Source organism: Anser cygnoides, chromosome 14 (genome assembly GCF_040182565.1).
Source record: "Anser cygnoides isolate HZ-2024a breed goose chromosome 14, Taihu_goose_T2T_genome, whole genome shotgun sequence".
NCBI classification, from domain to species: Eukaryota; Metazoa; Chordata; class Aves; order Anseriformes; family Anatidae; genus Anser; species Anser cygnoides.
In genome coordinates, this window is record NC_089886.1 from 14,904,017 (window position 1) to 14,928,774 (window position 24,758).

Consider the following 24,758-nt stretch of genomic DNA (forward strand, 5'->3'; position numbering starts at 1 on the left):
TAAATAAATAAATAGGCATGAAAAGAGAGAAGCCCATGGCAGTAACACTAGCTCACCTGTGTTGCTTCTGTCCATGTATGTCCATGCATGACTCTCAGTAGCAGATGACGCAGGGTTGCAGTTTGCAGATGTTTGTCCTCTGTGCTGTACCAGTTACAACAGCATAGCCTTCCCTGCCTGTCCTTGCTTAACCAATACCCACTATAAGCAACCTGTTAAAAACTGTGATAACACTGGTTTTAGTGCAAAGGATAGCCTTGGTCTGTGATAATGAATTTGTTGCCCGCAATTGGTAATAATTCTGCTCAGGCTTTCAAATGGTACATAGGAGTTTAGGATTATAGCAACACTGAGTGCAGAGTGATCTCATGATTATTTGAATACAGTTGCCTTTTATGGCACTGCATTATATCATCCTTTCATAAAAGTATTATATTCCGACTTGAAATTAGATAATTTTTTCCCTTTTACTACTTCTCTCGGAAGAGTATTTCAGACTTTCTTAGCTCTAATGAACCTTACGTGAAATTGCACTGCAGATTTATTCTTAGCCAATTTATGTTTCGGTTCCTGTGCCAACACTATCTGCTAGCTGCAACATTGCCTCTGTTTTGCTTAATTAAACATGTTGTTGTCTTTTATGCTATGACCAAAGCCTACAATTCCTTGATCATCTTAGTAGCACTTTTCTCTGCCTGTTCACCTTTTAATCTCCCTCCTTGAACACTGATGATACATAATAATTACAGTCCAAATGAGAAATCCCCAGATCACTGGCCTTAAAACTTCTACATGCCTACTGGAAATCCATCATGGCACCATGTGCCTTTTATACACCGATGGGTTAGGGATGGCAACATTAATGTGTATTCTGGAGACTTGGAGAAAGAATAAAACTGAGCAGTTAGGTGCAAGTACAATCTCCAATTCTGCCATTGCAGTGCATCAATGGCCAAATCAAAAAGGACTCTGTCTCAGGTAACCCATTTTAGAAAAGAATTATGGGTTATGATACTCACCCATGCAACTATATAACCCATACTACAGCTACAAAATGATATAGAACAGAAACCACATGCCATAATAGCACATTCTTCAGCTCACTGAAGTAGTCTATCTGCTGTAAGTCTCACAGTGACACGTCCAAGGATAACTAAGAGGTTCGGTTAAGCAAAATTACTTGAACAGGGATTACTGACAATACATTACCTGCTGCCAGGCAGATACTGCATTTTGACTTATCACAATTGTGAATAGAAAATGTATTATTAGAAAAACAATAAAAAAAGTACAACAACCTTGATCATCATTTATTTATGCAATGAAGACTACCATCATCTCTGATCTTGACTCAGATTCTACATATTAAAAACAGTGGGCTGTCCTAGAAACCACTGCATCATTTTCTTCATTTTCATTTCATGAGGTAACATTAGGTTGCCACATCAAGTTCTACCTCCCTGTTTGGCCTCATTGGTGATATTGGTGATATTTCCATTCCAACTAATACTGTGTATATTAAATACTCATAATAATTATAAAACCAAACTGGGGGGAAAAAATCATGAAGTTCCTATGAAATTCGTTTTTCATAGAATGTGACTTTCAGAACATGCTTCTATTAGGAAGCGTAAAATTCTTTCAACAATTAATGGATTTTAATGCTGATACTATTATTGTGTTTTCACCATTTCTTTATATATTACTGGTATCACAGAATGGTTTAGGTTGGAAGGGACCTCTGGAGGTCATCTAGTCCAGCTCCCCTGCTCAGGCAGGGCCACCTAGAGCAGGTTGCCAAGAACTGTATCCAGACAACTTCTGAATAGCTCTAGGGATGGAGATTCCGTATACTGGTATATCACTGTATAACTCAGTGCTTCATGTATTATGATAATTTATTATTTCTATTACATTTCCTAAAATAAATCCTCTCTCACTCCTGTCCTGGTTTTGGTTAAACCACAACAACTCCAAAAGAATTCCTTCTGGAATTGTTCTTGAAATCAGTATAATAAATCTCATCATAAATCCTGTTTACTGAAGAGAACCTTTTCTAACAGCATGTTTATGACCTCTGCTTCTCAACATCTTTTTCACAATCGCGGTATATTGCAAAATAAATACTCTTTTCTAACACCAATGTTATTCTCAAAACAAAGGACACTTTTTTGCACCAGCTAACATCCGATACTTTAAACCTGTCAGGTTGCTAGACCCTGCAAAAATCAGAACTTTGAACAACTAAAAAGCTGAATTTCTACTCAGGTAAAAAACAAAAACACTTTTTAAAAAACAACCAAGCCTTTCATAACCGTCAATTTGGCCGAAATGCATAATTAGCTCTCTCACAATTAGGTATTACCAGCATCCACAGGAGAAACATAGGAAGAAACCACATGAGACACGCTGGATAGTTCTGTTCTGCAGAAATTAAATGCATTGTAAAGGCAGTATCTGCTCCTACATCCTTTTTGTTAATACAAGATTCACACTTCAGATGTGTTTTTAAATGTGGTCCAGGTGGGTTAACTGTGGATTCCTCATCCTATGTTTCTGCTTCTCCTTTGAATCTTGCCCTGGCACTCATTTAACACCACAGTGAGCCAGTTTGTGGAGTTAATCTGGCAAAAAACAATTTTGCCAGCTGGTTAAATAACCAGCTAGTTACTTGGTGGGCTTTCTACAGCTTCAACTGTCTGGCTATATGTGGACTTAGACAAGCACTTTGCCAATGTGAGGGAAGCATCTGGAGTGCTCAGCAGGAAGGCAGACACCTTCTTTGCAGCAGCAGATTGCAGTTAGATTTTGGGGTGCATTAAAACACCCCTCCCTCTGCAGGTGGTGCAAACAACCATTGCAGGCTGCAAGCCAGAGAAATTCAGAAACATTTGGCTCCTATTGAACTCAACAGCAGTAGTGAATGAATACCCTGCACTTTAAACATGGCAGTCATAGACTACAGATTTTTTTTTTTTTGATCTATAAGAATTCTAGCGAGACTATGGACTCAAGTAATCCAGCAAAAATTTAATAACATTCCCCAGAATCAAAGATGGGGAAAAGTATTGAACAGGTTTAAAATTCTTTTCATGGATTGGCTTCAGTGAGCAAGTAGAATGATAAATAGTATACACAAAAAACATTCTGCATTTATCTAACTCCTAATAATTTAAGATGTTTACCCCTGTCCCACTGCTGCACCATGTAAACCGATCAGTCAATGATTCAATGGATGAACAAATGCTGAAAACAACGGAAGACTTGTGGGATAGAAGAAAGCAGTGCCCTGTTACCCTCCCCAAGACTTGAGCAATTTGTCTTGCAAATACAGTTAATTTTCATCTAATCCATTACTTACACTTCAAATATGCCAGTTTTCTAGTGGTGAATGGGCGACTGGTGAATGGGCCACTTACTAGCGTTTTTTATATATATATATATATTTTTTTTTTTCCTGAGCCAATTTAATTGGGAAAATATATTTCCCTTCAAATCAAAGGCACGTCTATGGATCTGGGTTCTGCCATTTGTCTTTCATTCTACCAGCTAGGAGAACAACACAGCAAGCAAATAATAGATTATATTCTGTGTTTATTTTGTTAAGGAACAATACAAAGGATTCTGTAGCCAGTTCTAGAACAGTCTCTGCTTAATCAGACTTCTTATTTGCTCTTTTCTTTTACTCTCATCATCTGCTCTGCACATAAGCCAAATGCATACTTGTATATTACCCTGGCTGAAAAACAGTTTGAAATGGTACAATCTCAAAGAGATCAGCTGAAAATCTTCACTATTCCTATCTTCACAGACATTTTTAAACCACATTTAAAAGTGATGTGGTTGTCAATATTTTTAAATATCCTTGTGTACATAAAATAATGATCTTTAAAATCATCTAAATGAAAAAAAGAAAAAGTCAGATTGTTTTCTTTGAGTTTCTGAAAGGAGAGAGATACCAGTCTGACTAAACTGGGTAAATTCTATGGATATAACTTTGATTTTCCACATTGCTGCATGTGTGTATATTTCAGAATAACGTACATTACTCATTCAGAGCCATTTTGTGGCTGGGTTGGGGATGAGCTTTGCTCCAGGGGAAGGAGAGCTGCCACATTTGTTGGCCATACGCTCAGATCTAGCATTCAGTTTTCCCACTGCCTGTGAACATGAAATAATACATTGTGAAACAACACATTATCAAGGGTTTGCATTATCTGGGATTGCACAGCATCCTAAACACAGTAAGTTTCATTTAGTCCTTGACCTTGGCACAGTGAAGCTGGATACCAATTCCATCCATAGTGAAACACAGGGAGTTCCACAAACCACAGAATATGAAAAAGGGTTCAAAAAAGTGGTGGCAGATATAATATCTCCATCGTTCTATGTAATATAGCAGCTAGCCACAGTTAACACAAAAGAAAATGGAATAGCAAGGGACTCTTCTGATGTACTTTGCTGAACAGATGGATGGATTGCAGACTCATTTTGTCTATCAGAACCTATCACTACCTCTTCTCTTTCTAAGTAGGAATTTGTCCTGCTTTCCTAAGGTTTATCGGGGGAATCTGTTACAGGACTTCAGCATTTACAGTAACAGACCTGATTAGATGCTCCTGATTTTACAAGGTTTCTACAATTAATAGATGGTTTGATGTGAAATTAAGCAAAAACAAACAAACAAACAAAACCCTTCCAGACTGAATCACCTTACAGGCAAAAAGAGAAAACATACCAATGATTGAAAATAGGAGCTATACTTTCATGACTGACCTACGCTGCTCTGTAATCCAAGGGGGCTCTGCAATGGCATGTTTTCTATGAATTTAAAAGTAGGAAGTCTAGATGCCTGGATCACTGATTCTTTCTGATAATGTTTAATATACTGCTTTTTCTAATGGATGGCCTGTACAGAAGCAACCTACAGCCTTGTTGTCATTTAGCACCCTGTCTTCTCACAGAATTCTGATTCAGAGATCCATTCTCTTTCAAAGATGAGTGCACTTGCATGTAAAGATTAGCCCTGGCAACTTTTTTCTTGTTGAGAAAGAAAAAGAGAAAAAGTAACAGACTGTGACTCTTGGGAATAAATCACTAGGTCACACATTCAGTGCTAGAACAGCTCCTCTGGTATGACTACATGAAGCTGGGGAAGATTCAACTGTAAAGAATGTTTCCACTATCTTTTTTTTTTTTTGGCTGATTTCTGTATTTTGTTGTGGTGGTTTCACCCTGATAGACAGTTTAACTCCACAACAACCACGCTTTCACTCCCCTCTCCCAGCTGCTGTTGCATTTTTCCTTTCTTAAATGTGCTCTCCCAGAGGCCCACTCAGCATCACTCACCAGCTTGGCTCTGGCCAGTGGCAATTCCCTTTGGAGCAGCTGGAGCTGGCTCTGCTCTGACATGGGGCTGTTGCTGGGCTCTGCTCACAGAGGCCACCCCTGCAGCCCCCCTGCTCCCAAAACCTTGCCACATAAACCCGATACATTCATCTGCTCAGGTACCTGGCAATAGTCAATAACAAAAAGAAAGGACACAGACAGGATGCCTTTTGCACACATGCAATTACATTATGGTAGTAAAAAAGCATAGGGGTGAGACACTCAGTACTGGATACTGTTTGTATTTATCCTGTTGGGAAGTCTGCATACCATGAGCTTAGTCCTGCTATTCTTTGACTCCCCCACCTCCTCTTTAGTCAGATTCAGGGTACATATCCACTTTCTGTTTGACGAGGCAGGGTTAGTGAGGTTGTCAAGAGGCAGGTTTTGGCTCCCTGAATCTCTTCCCTAAGACCCAACCCTACAGAATGCTAAAGAAGATGGAGATCTGCTTTGACACTTGCCAGACGGCAAAGCTTAAAACTGCATCCTCTGAAAAGAAATAGCAGAAAGACACAGCTCTAGTTACATTCTTCTCCATCCCCAATGCATATGCTGCACCACAATTAGTTTTCTGGGGACTGGATACACATTGAGCCATCTCAGCTGGAGAGCCCTAAGTGTTGTATGGTCAACTTGTACTGTTTCTAACCCACACTGGGAGCAGAGCAGAGCAAAATCAGCACCTTGTATTCATGCTTCATTCCAAGTGCCTGGAACGTACATCCCTCGCCCTAACCCTGAGCTTTACATAACTGGAGTGTTCACTTCGTTAGCATTTAGTGGGTTTTCCACGAAATTATTTATTACCTTCAGAAAAAGAAAAGGAGCATCACTGGGTCTTAAATTCACTGGAAAAGCATTACATAATTGACCCAACGAGAAAAAAAATTTTGCACTTACGTAGATATTACATTTCTTCCTTAATATATCCAAATATGCTCTGATCTGAGGGTTCAGCTTAGTGATTTTCTGGTATCTGCTAAATTCTGTTAAAATCCTTGTGGTAGAACTGGGTAAAATTAAGTCATAAACAGAAGATATATATGATGAACAACATCTTCGTCTGGAAAAGATAGCAAACAGCATTTGCAACCTGTCCTCCTAGATCTGAAAATAATATCTTAGCCCCAAGCACTCAGGTTGTGAGAACACGTTGGAAAGGGAGATGGAGAAAGGTAGGCTGCAAAACAAAGATCACAGGGCAAAATAATAGAGTAAGAAAAATGATGTAGGAGTCCAGTTTGTTAACATGTGTTAAGATTTCTATCATCATTCTGATGTTAATAATTGACATGAAATACAGTGAGAGTTAGATAACAGCAGAAATGCTCATGCCAGGAACCCATTTCATTTTCCAGTGGTGTGAGGCACTGGGCAATGGGGAAATGCATAACCGCATTTCAGAGATGATCTTGCTTCACTGCATTACATCTTGAGGAATTTTATACTGTCTAGAAAGAGATTTCTGTTTGTGGCAGGTAATAGGAGGTATTCTTTTTAGAGCAGAGAGTGGAAAAAGAACAGGATGTGAATTTTGTTTGTGGAAGTGAGGAATTAATAGCAAAGCCTTGAGTCAGGTATAAGCTGGGTGGTTATTGTGCAAGCCTCATCACACAGTGCTGCCATCTCACCCCAATTTATGACCTGGAACATAGCAAATTTTACGGCTTTTAGCTGGGACTGCAAGTTGTACCAATGTGTACAACGATTTTATAAATCCAAGGGAAAGAGGTAAAAGCTCCAAAGTTCTTTTGCTCTTTAAGCTAGCTCAGGTGTAAGCTGGACAAAATCTGATGAGACACAGCACCACCTGAGCCTGCAAATCACATTGCCAACATTAGAGTACACAGTTTAAATCCAGTCATTCCATATTGCCTGAACTCAGAATGCACATGCAAGCCAAGATTTGTTCTCTACCACAAGCAAGTACAAGTAAATGAGTAGGAACAGCTTTAGCATGGTTACAGTTTGTGCTTACATGTGGATAGGCCACATTTTAATTTTTCACCATCACACCCGATAGGGGTAGCATTTGTAATGACTCACAGAGAACCAGAAAATCTCAGCCAGCACAGGCTGCTGAGATCAGTGGCCTCTATGACCAGCTTGCCAGCCCCAAGAATTCACGAGAGAGGGGGCATTCAGGCTTTCACTTCTCTTTACACTGCCAGAGTCCATGCTTTCTGGTTCATACCACCAAAAGCCAGCTTAAACCAGAGGTGAATCTACTACATGATATAACAAACGGCTGTTGCTCTTATTTGCCCTGTATGTTCTTATCTCACAGTTCACAATTAATCACCACCCTGGAAATCAAACACTAAAGTATTTGTACATTCTCTTTTAAAATACATTTCAATTTCCTTTTAGTTGAACTGCCCTGTCCTTCGCCACACCTGCTCCATGCATCATTCTGCACAGCACACTCTGTACATACCTGAGGAGTCTGATGACTCATGCTAGACAGGGAACATAATCACCACAGAAAGAATACAAGCTCAAAAATTGTGATGCAACTGAAGTATAGAGGGATGTCTGTTCATTAGCAAATAATCACATTTGCATATTGATGATACATTACATCATGTCTGAGGACTAGATCCTGTTGGTAACATGAAATCCTCTTCAGTATGTGACCAAACAAGTAACATGAGTAACAAATTTGTACTAAGCACTAAAGGCCTGTGCTGGAAAACTGTAAAACCAATCCTAAGTATTTGGTAAGTATGTTTTTTGATGCATGTCAGCTTAGCCCTTGTGAAATCTAGCTTATTCTGTTCTATCTGGAGACATACTGCTCTTTGCAGAGAGAATAATTGGGAGAGGCTGTTTTTATGGGAACAGCAATACAGATGAATTGGTCTCCTATCTAACATTTATAGGGAAGGTTTCCTTGGTTTCAGCATAGATCACAGGTACAGTCGAAGGTACAGCTAGTTTCTCTGAATTGCCATTAAGCTCAGAGTACTCACTAGGTTTTAGAACAAATACATTAAGTTCCCAAGCCATTGCTGTTCCTCATCACATAAGCTGCAAGGGATTGCTCTATTACCTATTACTATCACTGTCAGTTTGTGACAGTTATGCATCTTTTGTTTGTAGTACTAAAATATTTTTGCTACTCTGTGGTGTATTTTCTCTATGAATTAATAAGTCATATGTTTACAAATATGCAAGCACTTATCTCTGGAGATTGTTAGCCTTCCATGTGTCTGAAGAATATTATTGCAGGAAATATTCTCTGCGTATTTGTTTAAAAGAACACAACCTCATTAAAAAGGAGCCTGAAACTATCTGGAAATGCTGGAAGCAATAATCCAATTGTTACAAATCTTGAGACTGATTCAGTTTAGATCTTGTCATAGATGCAAAGCCAGGCCCAGTCTGATATCCCCTTGAGTGACATCAAACTTCCAAGAAGGAAGACAGTTTGAGTGATATCAGAGCTGAGACAGATCAGCTTCTTACAGTTTCACGAACTGACCTCAGTCAGCAGTTGTTGATCAAAACTTCCATGGGAATGATGTCCTCACAAGGGTTCTCTGCAGGGTGGGTTCTGTGATGTCTCTTTGGAGGCACTGTGACCTTCCCCTGTGTTGAGACACGGTTCCTTGTCCTGCTGAAGGTGGAACTGACCAATATGGTTAAAAAGTTATAAAGATAAAAGGTGGAAGAGAAAGACACCATGATCAAATAAACCCCGTTTCCACAGGAAATAAGGCTAAAAATAAAGTGACGCGTTGCTTTCCAGAGTCTCTACTCGGTTGTGAGGAAGCTAAAAAAGCAGACGTTTTCAGCCTGACATTTGTGTATTACCTGTAGTAATGTGGTGTGGAATACCACATTTCCCCTGAACCAATAAAGGGACTGAGCTCAGAGCTTGCCGAACTTGTATTATGAAGGAAGGAAAATGAACTAACTAATAACTTTATTCAAAGTTTTACTGGCAACTTGTCTGTTCCGATGATTTAACTGTTATTTACACTGAAACCGACTTGCAAAAAGATTATAGCCTATGACTCCCAGGGGAGCAAGCTGTGGAATTTTTGCATTCTGCACAATGTTATGGGTTGGCAACCACTCCTGTGTGCTAACACAGATCGCTTCAATCCCTTGTGTTTATCCTATAAACAAGAAAGTGCTCCACACTGTTGTCCTAAAGAAAATAGCTGAAATCTAAAGCAGCTCAGTCCTGTTTAAGCTGTCCCCAGACACACTGCCTACCACGCGGGTTTGTTTTTCATTTATTTGTTAATGAAAACTGGCAGCAGATGCTACACTTTTATTGAGCACATTAATCATTGAAAGAAAACAATATTTCTGCTGCTCTGCAACTCCTGTACTACAAGTAATCAGGCCTGCTCTTTCCTGTTAACCCTGTACATAATGTAGAATCCCCTGGAGCATGGGGATTTTTTTGCTACAGTATATTTCTGCTGTGAGATTGGATGCTTAAGTGTGGATTGAAGTAAGATCTGAAACCATCCATTTGGCTTCTGATTCGAAATTCAACTTGTGGCAATAAGTACAAGAAATATGTGACAGGTGCTTGGATGCTTTTAAGAAATAAGAATGCAGCCTTGATCCGGTTGCTGGCTTTCACAGAACAGTAGTAAGAACAGCAACACTACCGATTCCTGTCATTCATAGCTGTATCATAGCACTAATGTAAACAGTATGCGCTGAATGCCTGTAAGGCATTAGGGAATTCCAGGTGCATATGCTGTATATACTCTTCATAAATTTGTGGCCGCTAGCACAAATATTTGCTCATCTTATGATAAGGTAACAAGGGGTGTGTGTAAATGCACAAGCTACCAGTGATCTAATCAGCCCTTAAGCAGGCCTTTGCTTTTCCCCACTACTCATTTAGGAGTTATATTATTAGTGGCTATCGGGGGGTAACTTTCTCTTTGAGAATAAGCAACCCTGCACACGCTGCTCTGATAGAAATACCCTACAGCTCAAGACTGCACCTACAGCTCCAAACACTTGGATTCATTACCTTTCCGCTACCTTGTGCCATGCAGCAGTTACAGGACCCTGCCTGTGAGGACCCGTCCAGAAGGTAGGATGGCAAGAGTGGCACTATTTAGATGGGCTAACAGGTCTTAAGCTATTAACAAATATGGTTTGTTCTCTTCAGCAAAGCTGCACCACTGTAGATGACAATCATTACCTCCATATTCTCTCATCCTCCCATATAAAGCTTCAACCTGATTCTGAGGAAGGAAGGTGAATCAGAGAAGTGCAGTTCATAGAGCTGTGGAGGTACCAATCCAAGACCAAATGAGCCTTAAAGTACAAGCTACTTCAAAATATTTTACTGATAAAAATAAATAAATAAATAAATAAAAACTATCTTTATTCATATATAGCTTCTTTATCTTCTGGATTGGAGAAAAAAATAATCCCTGAGGTTGATCTTTTTAACTCAGTGGAGGCACCAATGAAAAATGTGATCATCCTTGTGCCACTCTTATTCTATACTCATGGTTACACAGGAGCATTTACCCCTCTGATGACCAAATCATTTGTGGTTCAGAATTACGGAAAATTATTCTAAGAGCTGAGTATAACAAAAGAGATGACAAGTTGTCCCCAGGGGTGGTCTGCATGTACTCGTCTACAGAGAACAAATTGCCATGGAAAACACTGTAATACAGCATACTTTACAGAATACTTTATATGCTCTAATGAATTAAGCATTACTTTTTCCTCTAAGCCTAGCTTCTGAATTCTTTGGTTAAATCAGCCCAAGGAGAAATGTACATGTCTCCGTTTGTCTCTGTAATCAATTCAGTACAAGTTATAAATATACCAGGTAAATTCATTTTACTCCGCTGTATTTGGGAACAGGTTGCTTAGCTATATCTAGTTTTGTTTGCATATCCTCCTTTGCCCACAGGTGAATACAGTAGCAGAGAATGGTATGGGCTGGAAAACCATGGTGGGATGTCACCGAAACAGAACAGTGCTAACAGGCACCGTGCAGTTCCTGCAGCACTTAGAGTGAGGACATATTTCAGTTTCTCATTTTAGACATCCTGGCAACAGATTTCCTGATATATGGGAAATTCTTCAGGACGTGGTAATTGTGCCTGGTAACTAAGTTGGTATCTCTCCAGTGAATACTGCATTCTCCAGCCTGAAACAGGAGTTTTCTAGGGAGAACTGGACTAGTCCAGCTTGGATGGGTGTTAACATGAATTTGTGTGCAGTCTCTACATTCATTATCCTTCCCATTATATCTTTCACTTTTTCTCCATCCTGTAGGTTCACCCAAAGGGTGTAAGTTTATTGTCAACAGTATTTATTAAATTAAAGACAGTAACAGCTGCGGCTGTTAGAATACTAGTAAATATTTTTTATTTTTTTTTTCTTCTTTCTAAATGAATGAGTTAAGATCTGTATGGTTGCAAACAAAATATACCAGATGAATGCAAATGATAGAATACCGAATGTCTTTGTTTTTTAGTTCTTACAGTCTCTAGCACAGGACAATAGTTGAGTGATTAGAAAGCAATCCCTTAACAATTTTAAAACTAATTTTGTGGCATTTCCCACTGAAAGCAAACTATTCCAGATGGATTTTTACCAAAGAAATTCCTTCATATGAGGTCACAAAAATTCTACTATTCTGTTCCCAGTTTGTAACCTAAAAAAGCTTTAATATGCCTGTGGAAAAGGGTCAGTGAGTTAGATCTTAGACTAACAAAAACATTGCAAAGCCCTAATGCAATTATATCACTATGCCTGCTGTAGCTTCAATTTGCTTGTCTAAAGCAGGTAAATCTATTTTCCCTGGTACTAGTAAATATTAGTGTACCTCTAAGTAGTAAAACTTAAAAGTATTTGATTATTCTGCCCACATAAAGAATTTTGATGCACAATTTGACATGCTTTATGAGTCTTATAGTTGGAAAATCAATCACCAAGTGCCTTAAGCAAGAAGTTCAAAATCATGGCATTTATCTTTCTCTATAGTTATATTGTATTTTTCAATATTCAAAGTTGTGACCTCAGTATTTTGCTGATTCTCACAATGTTACTATACTATTGCCATAGCTCCTTGGGTAATTTGAGTTTTAAATTTTTATTTCTGTTTGTCAGATATCTGCAGAGACCATGAAATTCAGAATGGAGCTGAAAAGTATGTGATAAATAGTTAAACACTAAGTCCAGCTCACCTCCAGGCGCTGCATCTTTGAATAACATTTTCTGAAGTAATAACTTGTTTTTCTCACCTAAATAGATATGAATTGTTGACACTGAAGAAAAAGAAGTGTCAAATAAGAAGCTACTGCTTTTTACAGCTGCTTTTTTTAGTGCAAACTATTAACTTTTGGTTTTCCATCTACATTTTCTGGATGCATCCCTGGAAAAACACACCCTCATATATTGGTGACTATAAAAAAGGTGGTACGAGGTTCTTCTAAAACTTTACAGTCTTTCAGAAAAAAACTTTTATCCAGAGAGGATGTGAATTACTTCATAACAGAGCACTTCAACACAGTGGCGTGTATTTCCAATTGTATCTACCTATTACCAAGTATATTTAATATTACTACCTGTCTATATGGGAGCAATAGTGTTGCAGTACTTTTCAGTGTAAATGTTTCAATTCCAATGATTTTGCAAGACATTAAACAACTGGTATAGCAAAAAACAACAGCAAACTACATGGAGAGAAGGCAGAATGGAAAAGATGATGACCAGACCAAAGGCCTGAATTTGCTGCCATTTACACTCACAGAAGTATGTAGTCTCACTGTTTCTGGATATTTCCCTAAATATGGATGGTGGCAAGCATATCAGAGACTGTCTGTATACAGATGGATTAAGAACAATGAGTCAGCCTCTCTGCTTTAATAATAATAATAAAAAAAAAAACACTTGTAAAAACACCCCAGTGATTTTTAGTAAATCAGACAAGGTTATACAAATAAAATGCGATAGCCATGTGATCTCAGTAAAGCCAATTACATCTAAATAACGATGGTGCAGAGGTGTGAACTGTTCTTTGCTAGTTACTCATTAACTAATCTTCATTAATCATAAAAAATGTTGTTTTTTTTTCACGATTCTGGATTCTATAACCGTAATCTCCCAATCACTGTTTTGCTCAGGTGGCCTCGTTCCACCTGCTATCCTTTCCTTCCTTGCTAAGGTATTTTGCAATAGCAGCCGATGAGTAGGAGTTACAAAAAGGGGCTCCAGGTTTACAGCACAGATGAAATCTCTTCCAGGGAAATCTGGATTATTATTATTATTTTTTTAATCTTACATTTCATAATCAGTGAAAACAAATGAAAAAGCAATTAAGTATCTTTCATTTACTTCACGGGCTGACAAACAAAACTGAGCAAATGCAAAAACCAAACACTACATAAAGCTTTTCTCCCACTTTTCAGATCTAGATGAAAGTCCTGTAGAACATACCCAGGAATACAGGGAAAACATTAAAAGAATGCAGGAATCAAAACTCAGTTAATCCTGTGACTGAAATACCCTTGTACGTGTAGCAGCTAACACTCCATCTCTATGGTACGTTTTATGCCTCTTGGACACATAATGCTATTCAAACCTCATTATATCTATGTTTCTTTGCCGAAACATATAAAAGCAAAAATCAAATGGAAAGAATAATTATAAGAGCATCTGTCAGATCTTCCTTCCTCAGCCTTATGTTCCTCCACCCAGACAAATGAAAAGGCTTCAGCCCCAGGAAAATAGAGATCTCAAGAGCACTGCTGAAGACAATCAGCATCAGGTACTTCATGTATCTGAACTACTTCCTTGCAGCTCCCTGGAAAAGTCATTCAAGTCACTAACACCATGACAGCTGAAGAAACACTCTCAACATGTTTCATCTTGAGACGAAACCATCTCAAAAATTATGTAGTCTAAACTTTGCCCTGTTACACAGATGAAAGAGCTAACAATGTAGGATAATTTATTAAGATTTTCACCAGTTTCTTTCAGAGAACTTGAATCATTGACACAACCAACTTGCATCAGTCACTAATTACCTATCATTAACACTTTTAATCCAGTCATACTCAAGTATAGTTCAGGTGGTGGCTTACATTATAGTTTGAGGCACATAGTTATGACAACTATAATGGACAGCTAAAAGGTCTTCCTCAAATCTAACATCTTAGTATAAAAAAATTAATGTGATTTTTTCCCCCAAACATCCACCCTCTTCTTTGTCCAAAGCAGGAATGCCAGCCTCAAATGCTGCTTAAACTATCCTGTCTTTTTCCTCCATAGCCACAGCTTTTTGTTTGCTGCTCTTATCCTTGCAGATAGATAGGCAGACATAAAATGATGCCTGTCTTATAGGCAGGAGGTCTGGCAAACTGCTTTTCAAAGCCCAAAACAAACAGTCCTCCTCTGAGGACTAGCCAGCAGGGCACTGTGGAGCAGAAAGCTAGGTTGTCCCTTCCATGTGTCCCAGTATATCAAGGTTCAAGCTTCATTGACTCCAGTATAGAGACCTTAATCAAGATTTTTCATGCCTCAGAGAACAGTACAGCTGCTAAACTTTCTTTAATAAGTGTTTTATACCTGGGGAAGCTGAACAGGAATTAGCTGAAAAGAGATGAGTTATTTCTGCCTTTATTAAGCAGCAATGTATTATGACACAAGCACTAATATTGTTTTGCTCTAACATGAAAGAGATACTGCTCTATGTGATTTAGCTAAGTCACTGATTCTGTTCCAGTTGCTGCCTGCATTTTTTCTTGCAATATGGCTTTGCTTAAAATTCAGGAAGCCAAACGCACTGTGTTAAGTCTGAGGAGAGACTTCTCTATTTTTTTATTTCCCATCAAGTAAAGCAGATACAGTCATCTTCCCAGGATGTACTGACAATACTGTCTTTATAAAGCTCACCTTGAGGTTTCATAACAATTTCATTTTAAATGAAATTAATCTCCTCTTACCTTAATGAGCCAGTGTTGGCAATGTCAATGGAATATTCTTTTAAAGGAGACACAGGTATAAGGTAGGTCATCAAAAGTGGCCACACTGTGAAATAATACTGCAGATACTTTGCCTGAATATGTTTTGCTTTGCAGACCAGTTTTTACCTCCTTAACTTACCACTGGAATCTAGAATATAGAGGGAAACTACTGTTTCTTCTGGGGATTAGTTTTATGGGGAGATTCTAACTATAAAAGGAGCCCTTTCTTGATGAGAGGTGGTAATATCATAGGTAATCAGGGATTTGTTAAAGATTATGAAGAAACAGAATGACAGCCAAGCCAGACAGAAACATTGTTCAGTTTGAAGTACAGCAACCTTCTGTGAACCTGAGAGGTAGAGATTCATCTAACAATACCTATTAGAAACTTGACTGTCTGACAACAGCAAGGCACGAGCTAATAATTTATAAAGTCCTTATCCTTCCTGATTTTAGTAAATTCTTAGCTAGAATTCTGGAGAATCCAAGTATAACCACAAGCCTTATAGCTTCTTAGATACAGTACTGTGTCTTTGAGTGATCTGAAGCACAGCTGCTTCAAACTGGAAACTGTAGAGCTCTGTGGCAGCCTTTGAAGAATTTAATGGGATCCTAGTTCCTGTCCTGCCTATCTTTGCATGCATTGCATGGCAAATGATCTCTGTTATTCCTCCCACTAGCCAGGACAATGAGTAGTCCCCACTGATGTAAAACAGAAAAAGTATTCTTTATCTGAACAAGACACCCACCCCATTATCGATGGGCCACATGATAAAGTTAAGCAGAGTAGGCATACCCATGTGTTAAATCACAGATAGCTATATACAAACATGTTACCTGATGGCTGATGGAGGAGGACTGCCAAGCATGTTAGCTTGGCGTGGCTTGATGCTCTCAGCTTTTGTCTTCGGAGATTAGGATTCTGTGGGAGGTGTGCTCCATGAGGCAGCAGAGCATTATGCCTTCTTTACATTCCCCTTCCTCCTTTTCCTATACAATGACAGAACAGGGATCAAGCTAACTAGACGATTTCAAGCTGACACCCAGAGCAAGGGAAAAAAAAAACAAACAACAAACCAAACAAACAAAAAGAACAATGTACAGCAAAAAAAAAAAAAAAAGTGCTTTGTAGCTTGGGACCGTGGAACTATGAAGATGAGTTAGAATGTGTTGAATAGATATGATCACCTGAATTTACAGCTTGCATGCAAGAACAACATGATAAGCCATTCAGAAGAAACTCAAAATTGAGACCTAGAATATAATCTTCATTCCTCCATGGCTAAATTCTTGCATACTGTAGCCTCGTTATTTTCTTAGTAACTGGCTCAAAGCTTCTATTCATAACACAAAATCTCATGTTATGAAATCTGCATATGATGAATGCATATAAATCTTTCTCTTGCAAACTTCTCATTAACACAATTCCCACCATTAGTAGAATCTGTTATTGGTCAATACTGGGTTGAAAAGCTAATTACCTTACAGTCTTTGTATTGCACTTAATAATTATTTAGAGTCTAGAAATGAGAATAAAAATGTTTTATTCTTTACTCAACATGAAATCATCTTCATTTATGTTCCTGGAAAATGACTAAGAGACTGAGAAAGACTACCTCTGCTGCCAGGCTTTCATAATGTACTGACTTAATATGCTGACCTGTGCAGAAATGTATTACAGAACAATATTTTTGCTTTCAGTGCTGCATTTACTGTAAATTTGCATTCTTCCAGGAAAATTCTGACAGATATATATAACATCACAGACCTGACTTCAACAGGGTCACTTAGCTATTATTGGTTCCACTAACCGTTTTTTTGAAAGAAGACCTAGCAGTTGAATTTGATGCCAGGGCTGAAGACACAGAAACAGAGAGGACCTATGCAAGACACTGGAAAAGCAGAGAAAAGATTTCCTTCCCTTAAGCTGTAGAAGTTATCACCCTGCCATCACTATTAAGCAGTCCCTGCTTCTGAGCTCACAACAGAAACAGTGCCCAAGACGCTCCTTCCATACCAGGGTTCCTATTTCCATTAATCACACTGCCATCACATGCGCTAAGTGGCAATAGCCCTTCGTCTCCTCTGCAAAGCTTAATCAAGTGTTGCCAAAATTACTCAATTCTGCCCAGCCAACAGCATCCTAATTATCCTGTATTTTATGACATGCCACAAATATTCAATTAAAACTAGCCCAAGTAGTTTGTTATTCTTGTTGATGATCACATAGATTTCACTGCTAGTCACAGCCTAAAAGGCATAGTTGACAGGGCCCTTACAAAGTTACCAGGAAAAAAAATGACATTTTCAGACATTACAAATTAATGTAGACTTTATTAGCAAACCATTCATTTATTGGCTGTTTTATTCCTTATGAGCAAACTTTTCTCTCTTGTGAAAGCCTATTCTGCCCTAACAAATAGGAAGCATTGTCAAAAATGCCTACATCCACACAGTTTAAGTAGTAGATTTACATCTTACATCCAAGGTACTATTAACACGTGAAATCACCATGTTTCTAACAGGGCAGAATAGCCAGTAACTTAAAAGTATGAGGTCTGGTAGACTGGAGCTACTGCTTAAATGAGAAAGCATCTCGTATCACCATCCTATCCACTCCTATGTTTGTGATAATTGTATTTAGATTTAGAGAAAATCTGTTTGCTAACTTTCAAATAACCACTGAATAATTTAATCAGCAGTCAGTAATAAGATATGGATTCCAGAATAAGACACTGACAATGAAAAAGGAAGTCAAGCACACCATTGAAAATTCATTGCCATTTTCCTGACTTGACTGCTGCACTGTCTTTTGTACCCTTCCCTTTATAAAGTCTTAGACCTCAAAGCTCAAAACGTTACTTATTTGCTTTTTTTCCCTGTAATGGCTATATTGATGAATCAGAAATTTTTTTGCTAAGATCTCATTTATCTTCACATGCAGAAAAAAAAAAGGAAGAAAGTTAATGAGCAATAAACTCCTCTTACTTTACTACAGAATTTTTGAAATGCTGTCCTTCCACTTGTTCACAAATCCTCATGAATACACATGCACAATGACACACATAAGTTCAGTCTGTGTTTGCATGTTTGCAGATCAGTTCAATACTACATGATCTTTATCAGTGTTATTACGAAATGTCTTCACAGACTAGTCTGTGACACTTCAGAAGCTGCTGAAATGGATTTCTGGTTGCCAAGAGGCTTATCTTTTATCTTTTACCTCTGAATAACAGAACAGACTGTCTATTGTTGGCATTTTTCACAGTTTGATTTTTTTTAAGTACCAAATTTTACAGCAAAGATATAAATCCAATTCATCTGCCTTTTTCACCCCTCTAAAATCACTCTCTCCCTGGTGTTTATCTTGAAGCTTGAAATTGAAATAATGGGGGAAACACAAACTGTATCATAAAATATATATACAAAAGATATGAGTATCCTCATTTAATGCTCTTTTCAGACAAAGAAAATGAAATGAAAACCTTTAACTCTTCCTCACCTACCTGCGCTAATAAACGCTGTACATGCATCAGTATCAGTATATCACGCGCCTTTGCATCAGGTACACTACTCAGAAGAATAAACATTTCTCTGAGAACTGATTTCAGAAAAGAAAAAAAAAATCCAACTCTTACACTCTGTAAGTTAGGGGAAGTTGTTACTAAGTGGAGGGGGGACAGAAGTAGGGCCTAGCAGGATTCTCCAGGTAGAGTTTGCTACTGCGCCTTGACCGGGCCCACACTGAGCGAGCAGCCAGGTGTGGGTGTGAGCACCATCACTGTGGACTTCTGTGTTCCACATGCTTTTAGGGTTTCAGAAAAGTTTCATTACATGTAGTGATCTCAAATGAGCAAGCACAGACATTTAACATTTCCAGTGCCATAAAACTTCAAGCCTCTCTTACAAATTGCTTTCAACTTCACTCAGTATTTTCCTGTATTTTCATCATCCTACAGCAAATGATTCATGCTCCACTTGAATAAGAAATGCTGAGAGTTAAGTGGAAGATAACCTCATTTCCTGGGATGGTATCTATGATTTCCTGTTCTGAATAACAAGTTTTCTTCATTTCCAAGAAATTGACAGATATTAAGGGCAATGTTCAACTGAGCCAAATCAAAATAACAAATACTGGACCATTTACTCAGTCCATTGATCTTCAGAGGTGTGGGGTAGTTTGAAGGTTGTTCTGCCTATCATGCTGCAAATTTCTTCTAAAATAGATGTTGTTCATTACACTGTAGGAGGAAGAAGAAATGGAAGAGAACAGCAAGAAAAGTGAATATTATCAAGGCTGACAAAAAAGCCAAAAGGATTTTCTCCCACTACCTTGTTCAAGATCTAAGTGTTTTAGTGATAATCTTATCACTATCTATTTATTTATCTATTTATCTATTTAAATCAAGTCTAGAGATTTTGTTCCTTAAGTGAAATACTTACGTGAATACCATTTCATCCTTCTAAAGATGCTTCAAACAGAAAAGAAAGTAGTTGCTACAAGTTCTTAATTCTGAAAATCCCCTTAGGGAGGTTGAAAAAAACACATGTCCAAGTTCTTGGCATTTATTACCAGAACTCCTGTCAACAAAGGAACTAACTATTTAGTTATATTGCACACATTTCTCATGTAATAAACCTCTTTGCAACTGCTTTTGAGTTGAGAACAACCAGTTTATTTCCAGAGCAGTGATACGGTTTTGTAGGTAACTGTGTTTTAAAATAACTTTTCTCAGTATCACTTCAAAATGCATCTTAGTCAATAGATCACTACATTAATCTGAGCTTCTTAGTTCTCCTTATACAAATATTGATCAATATTTAATGATTTCACTTGCTCTAAGTAAAAGTGCCCATATTCTTGAGTTTCATATCAAGTTTCACTGTTGCTGTCATTCAGATTCCTCACAGCCTTCTGTTAGCACCTGTAGCAAATGAGAACAGAGTATCATTTTTTTCCTTTAGCCATGCAGTAGGGCACTTTTTTTTTCCTTTGTTGCCAGAAAAACATCTAAAAGCTGTGATACTCCCTCACTGAAGCAATGTAGAGCTGAAACCCCGACAAGAAACTAGTCTGTTTTCTAACTGCGACCCAAGAAACACAACAAAGAGGAGTAAAGTTGTGACAGTCAGAAAATAATTCCGTATATTTTAAGGTGTTTTTGTTTGTTTGTTTCTGGAACAAATATTTTTCCTTGTGCTCAATTGCTGACAAGAAAACAAAATGCTAAGAGGAAAATATGTTGTCTCCTAAGTTGTTACCAGACAGATTTAGTAGAAAAAACACACGCAGTACCGTATGCAAAAATATCCTGCTAGTGCCCCAGCATATTGACACCAGACATTAAACAGGTCTGTACAGTAAAAGAGCCTTGGCATTCATGTGTGACTGTGGAGTGGCTCCTGTCCACTCTGACTTCTTTGTCTCCTTTTGAGACCACTGCTCCTAACCTTTACACCAAATGTTTAAAGAAACAAAGCTTATGAACTTTAAAATTGTGCTGATTACTGAATAAGTATGTAGCTTATTCAGTAATCTTATTCTGAGAGAATGGAGGTGTATTTGTCTTATTTGACTAAAAAGTCTAACAGCTATCATGATCTCTAATAAATGGTAACAAATTTCTGGAGACAGGAAATATGCAGAACACAAGATGCAACTTGAAATCTTGTCTTGCTTCCACTGACACAAAAGAGTTCCCACTGGCTCTAACAAGAGTAGAGTAGGCTCCTAAAAGCCCTCTTTTAAAGCGTGAATGTTCAGCCTACATTTCACAGGTTGAGAAAAAAATCATTCCACCTGCTTCCTTTCTGCTCCCTTCAATTCCCAGAGAAAAGGGTGGCCAAGTACAGTCAGTGGGACATATGCTGATGATGGGTGCCAGCTGGGATTTGTCATACCAGATGATGGTTTAATCATACAGTAAGGAAAAAACAATAATGTAGCTCTTCATGTCCCTAAAATAAGACAGGTCACCTAAGAAGGATAGGAAGGGGTAGATTGGTTCAGAACAAGCTGCAAAGAAATTTAGAAAAAAATTATTCAAAGTCCCTAATTAACTTGCCATGATCTTGGTTGTTAGGAAACAGGGATAAAACTATTGATGTAGGCAGCACCAGATGGTTTTCACTCCCCAAACTTTAGTGCTTCCTTACAGAATCATGAGTGTAAGTGATCACAGAATGTATGGGTCTTAACTATGATTAAGCTACAGCAGCAAACACAAGGAAGTTTACATTTCTTATGTGCATTCTCATTAAAGGTTTGTACATTTCCTAGTACAAAGGACTACAGTAAGAGTCAGTTTTTTCCTTTCTGCTCTCCACTATCATTTGTTAGTAACATCAACCTCATAATTATCCCTTATTGTTTTTGACCTTGTTCATTATCTCTTTTCTGCTCTTTTTAGAAATGTTATTTTAAAATGACTAATCGCAGTGAAAGCCTTGATCTTGCCCTGTGTTCTCCTATCCTGAATCTTTCCTGCAGTGTAACACTTTAATCTCTAATGAGGATTTCACTTGTGTTACTGTTTGCTTTATTATCTGCCACTTTGACTAGCTGTAAGCACAATGAACTCTCTGAACCTCACACGGAGCAACCACAAACCTGTCAGGATTAATGGGCTTATGGGTTGCTGATTTTACTCCCTGCTCTCTCAAAGGCAGGAGGAGAGTCCTGCAGCCTGACCTCCATAGCCGTGCTGCCTGCCAGGGAGTGGGAGGGTCGGAGGAGGTATGGCTAAGGGAGCCAGGCACGCTCCTGTGTTTTCAGTAAACACTGCCTGGAAAATGGGCCTGCATTATAGCACAGATTAGAGACCAAGATAGATAGCAGCTGGCTGTGTTGGAAAAGCCCTCTGAGGGGAACTGCAGGGTTTACTTGGGGAAGAACATGCCAGAGAATCAGGCTGCAGTTGACACAGAGTGATGTAAAGCAATACTGGTCATGGTGTGGTAGCTGAGGGGTGTAGTAAGGGTAGAGAATTAAATTAACGACATCCTCTGCCACCATCACAGCTGTGGAACTGCCCATTCACTGCACAAACCTTCCTTACCGATTTGTTGCACAGTTGATAATGCATCTAAGCCTCAATCACTACAGTTTCATCTCCCTCCCTAAAAATGATTTTTGAGGGCATATATGCTACCATAACTGCAGTTCATTAATACAGGCACTACTAGGGGTGTATTTCAAAGCAGTCTCCATCCGTTGGCATTCCATGGTAGTGTGGCTACATGGCTCTGGGTGTTAGAACGAGCTAGTTAAAGACAGCTGGAGAAGCCTGCACAAATGGCAGCATGTAATACCTCCTGCCTACACATGGAAACAGCCTGACCCAAGCCAATTTGACTCCAAGGAGCAATGTGAAATACAGTTCCAGGCAAGTCAGTGAAAAGGCAGGGCAGTTCTAAGGCTGCCCTGAAGAGATGACCCAGCCTAAATGGAGACGTGGGGGATAGTGACACTGCAGGTGTAGGACATGTCCTGTACAGCATGTCCTCTTGCTGGAGGATGGTCTCAGATTGCCTGGATCAATTTTTGCCTTAAACCTAGATTTCCTTTCTGACTTCAGTCATTTAGGTCACATACTTTCTTAGTTCATCATTTGCAAAATGGAGATTATATTTTCTTACCTCACGGGAGGGTTGAGAAGATAAAATCAATTAATGTTTCTGAGAAATTCAACTGTAGTGGTGCAGAGGGCCTTCTAAATAGCTAGACAGATTAAAAGATGTATGAATCTGGGGTATATTCCAGCAAATACCAATTCATACTTTTTACTGTGGTTATTATAGAACTTCATAAAAGTTATAGCCTCTCAAACCTGAAATAACTAGTGTTGCAATTTATATATTTCCTCTTTTCTTTCATTACCTGATGTTTCTGGTTCATGTACCAGCAAATATCAAGATATCTAAAATGAAGTACCTGCTTAATTCAGCCACAGACTCAGTGTTTTTGTTGTCCTTCTTGTGAAGGTTATTGTAAATGTTTCAGAGAATAATGGCATATAGTTTTTCCATTATTTTTTTTTTCTGGATAAAATTGCCCAGCACTCATATTTTTCCTGCATTGTAAAATTTCTGAGTGAATTGGTTGGTGTACCTTGCAAGACTTGAAATACAAACTGTTTTTAAACTCATTTTCTTTGTATTTCATATGACACTTGAGACACAAGGCACTCTTTTCTTGAGTCTGTATATGTTGTCCCATCATAGTCACTTCCTCCAGGCATAAGGCTTTTGAAAGCAATTGAGTCACTCTGAGTTTAAATTCCTGTACAGTAATAACCCCAAACATGGTCTGATCTCAGTAAAAGAGTGGCAAAGACGGGTCAACTTTCTTTTGCTTCATTTTGGCATTCCCATAACAAGAATTTTCTTTCATATTCAGGGTCAGATAGAATATACTGGTCAGTCAAGGCATCCAAAATGAAATTCAGGTCAGAAATCGCTTAGATGGACACTGATAATTGGTTTTCACTTTTTGATAGCTACAACATTCGCTATAGCCCCTGACTTTCATACTTTTAAGAGCTGAGGAACTACCTACTATGGTTTAAGTGATAGTATTATACTAAGAATTGCCATCTTTTAATATTGTATGCAGGAAGCATCTTATGTAAGGTTGGTGCTTGGAAGACAGCTGCTTGACTAGGTTAAAAATGAAACAAACGAACGAACGAACGGGTTTATTTTTTGCCTATAAGTAATGAGTGAGGTTTTCCGTGAGTGATCTGCAACCATACCATAGTTCTCATTCTATAGAACTAGACACTGCATAAACAAGTAACTGCTTTTTTTTTTTTTTCTCTTTTTCCCTAGGAGATTATGGCTATACGTCTCTGGGGCATTATTATCTATCTATAAGTCTATTTTATAATTACAGAGTAAGGCTGTATTTGCACTAAGGAAATAAAGATTTCTGGGTATAATCTATTATGTTTAAGAGTCAGGTGTCCCGTCAATTCACAGATCATGGTTAAACATTCATTCTGTTTTGTGCAGGAAAGAAATGTGAATGTGAAGATTCTTTTGCTTTGAAAACAAAGCTTTGGAAATCATACAAATGCTAAGAAAATACTATTACTCCATACGATGGAGCAAAACAATTTCCAATGTATTTAGGCACAATTGGACATATAGAGTCACAAAGGATGATGATGATATTCTTTCTGAATCCATTAAGACTTGACACTTCACTGCAAAGAAAGGTCTGTCTATAGTTTGATTTGAAAGGAAATAGCCTTGAGCTTGCCCTAATCCTTCAAAGGAGATTCAACACAATAAGACTCAGACTCTCACCACTTCATAAGATAGTAGCTAAAACAACTGTTCAGAAGGTTGGATCAGTGGAAGATGCAGCCTCCAGTGAACTAATGGCTCAGGTCC

General features: G+C 38.3%; 1 protein-coding gene and 1 long non-coding RNA gene across 8 annotated transcripts in view; one reads left to right on the forward strand and one right to left on the reverse strand.

Annotated features, from left to right (window-relative positions):
• C14H5orf58 (chromosome 14 C5orf58 homolog) overlaps positions 1-24,758 on the reverse strand; it is a 66,542-nt gene that overhangs the window by 28,315 nt on the left and 13,469 nt on the right. For 5 of the 7 annotated variants that reach the window (XM_066977097.1, XM_066977095.1, XM_066977096.1 and 2 more), the window contains one exon: positions 16,200-16,352. In XM_066977097.1, the coding sequence (XP_066833198.1) occupies positions 16,200-16,231 (32 nt within the window). In that variant the 5' untranslated portion in view covers positions 16,232-16,352. Of the gene's footprint in view, positions 1-56; positions 1,489-16,199; positions 16,353-24,758 lie in introns of those variants that run through there. The other 2 variants (XM_048064730.2, XM_013178416.3) reach the window with 2 other exon arrangements.
• Positions 7,835-11,211, forward strand: LOC125182889 (uncharacterized). The gene is made up of 3 exons (XR_007163576.2): positions 7,835-8,111; positions 10,355-10,459; positions 10,538-11,211. It is a non-coding gene; the product is annotated as an uncharacterized lncRNA (long non-coding RNA).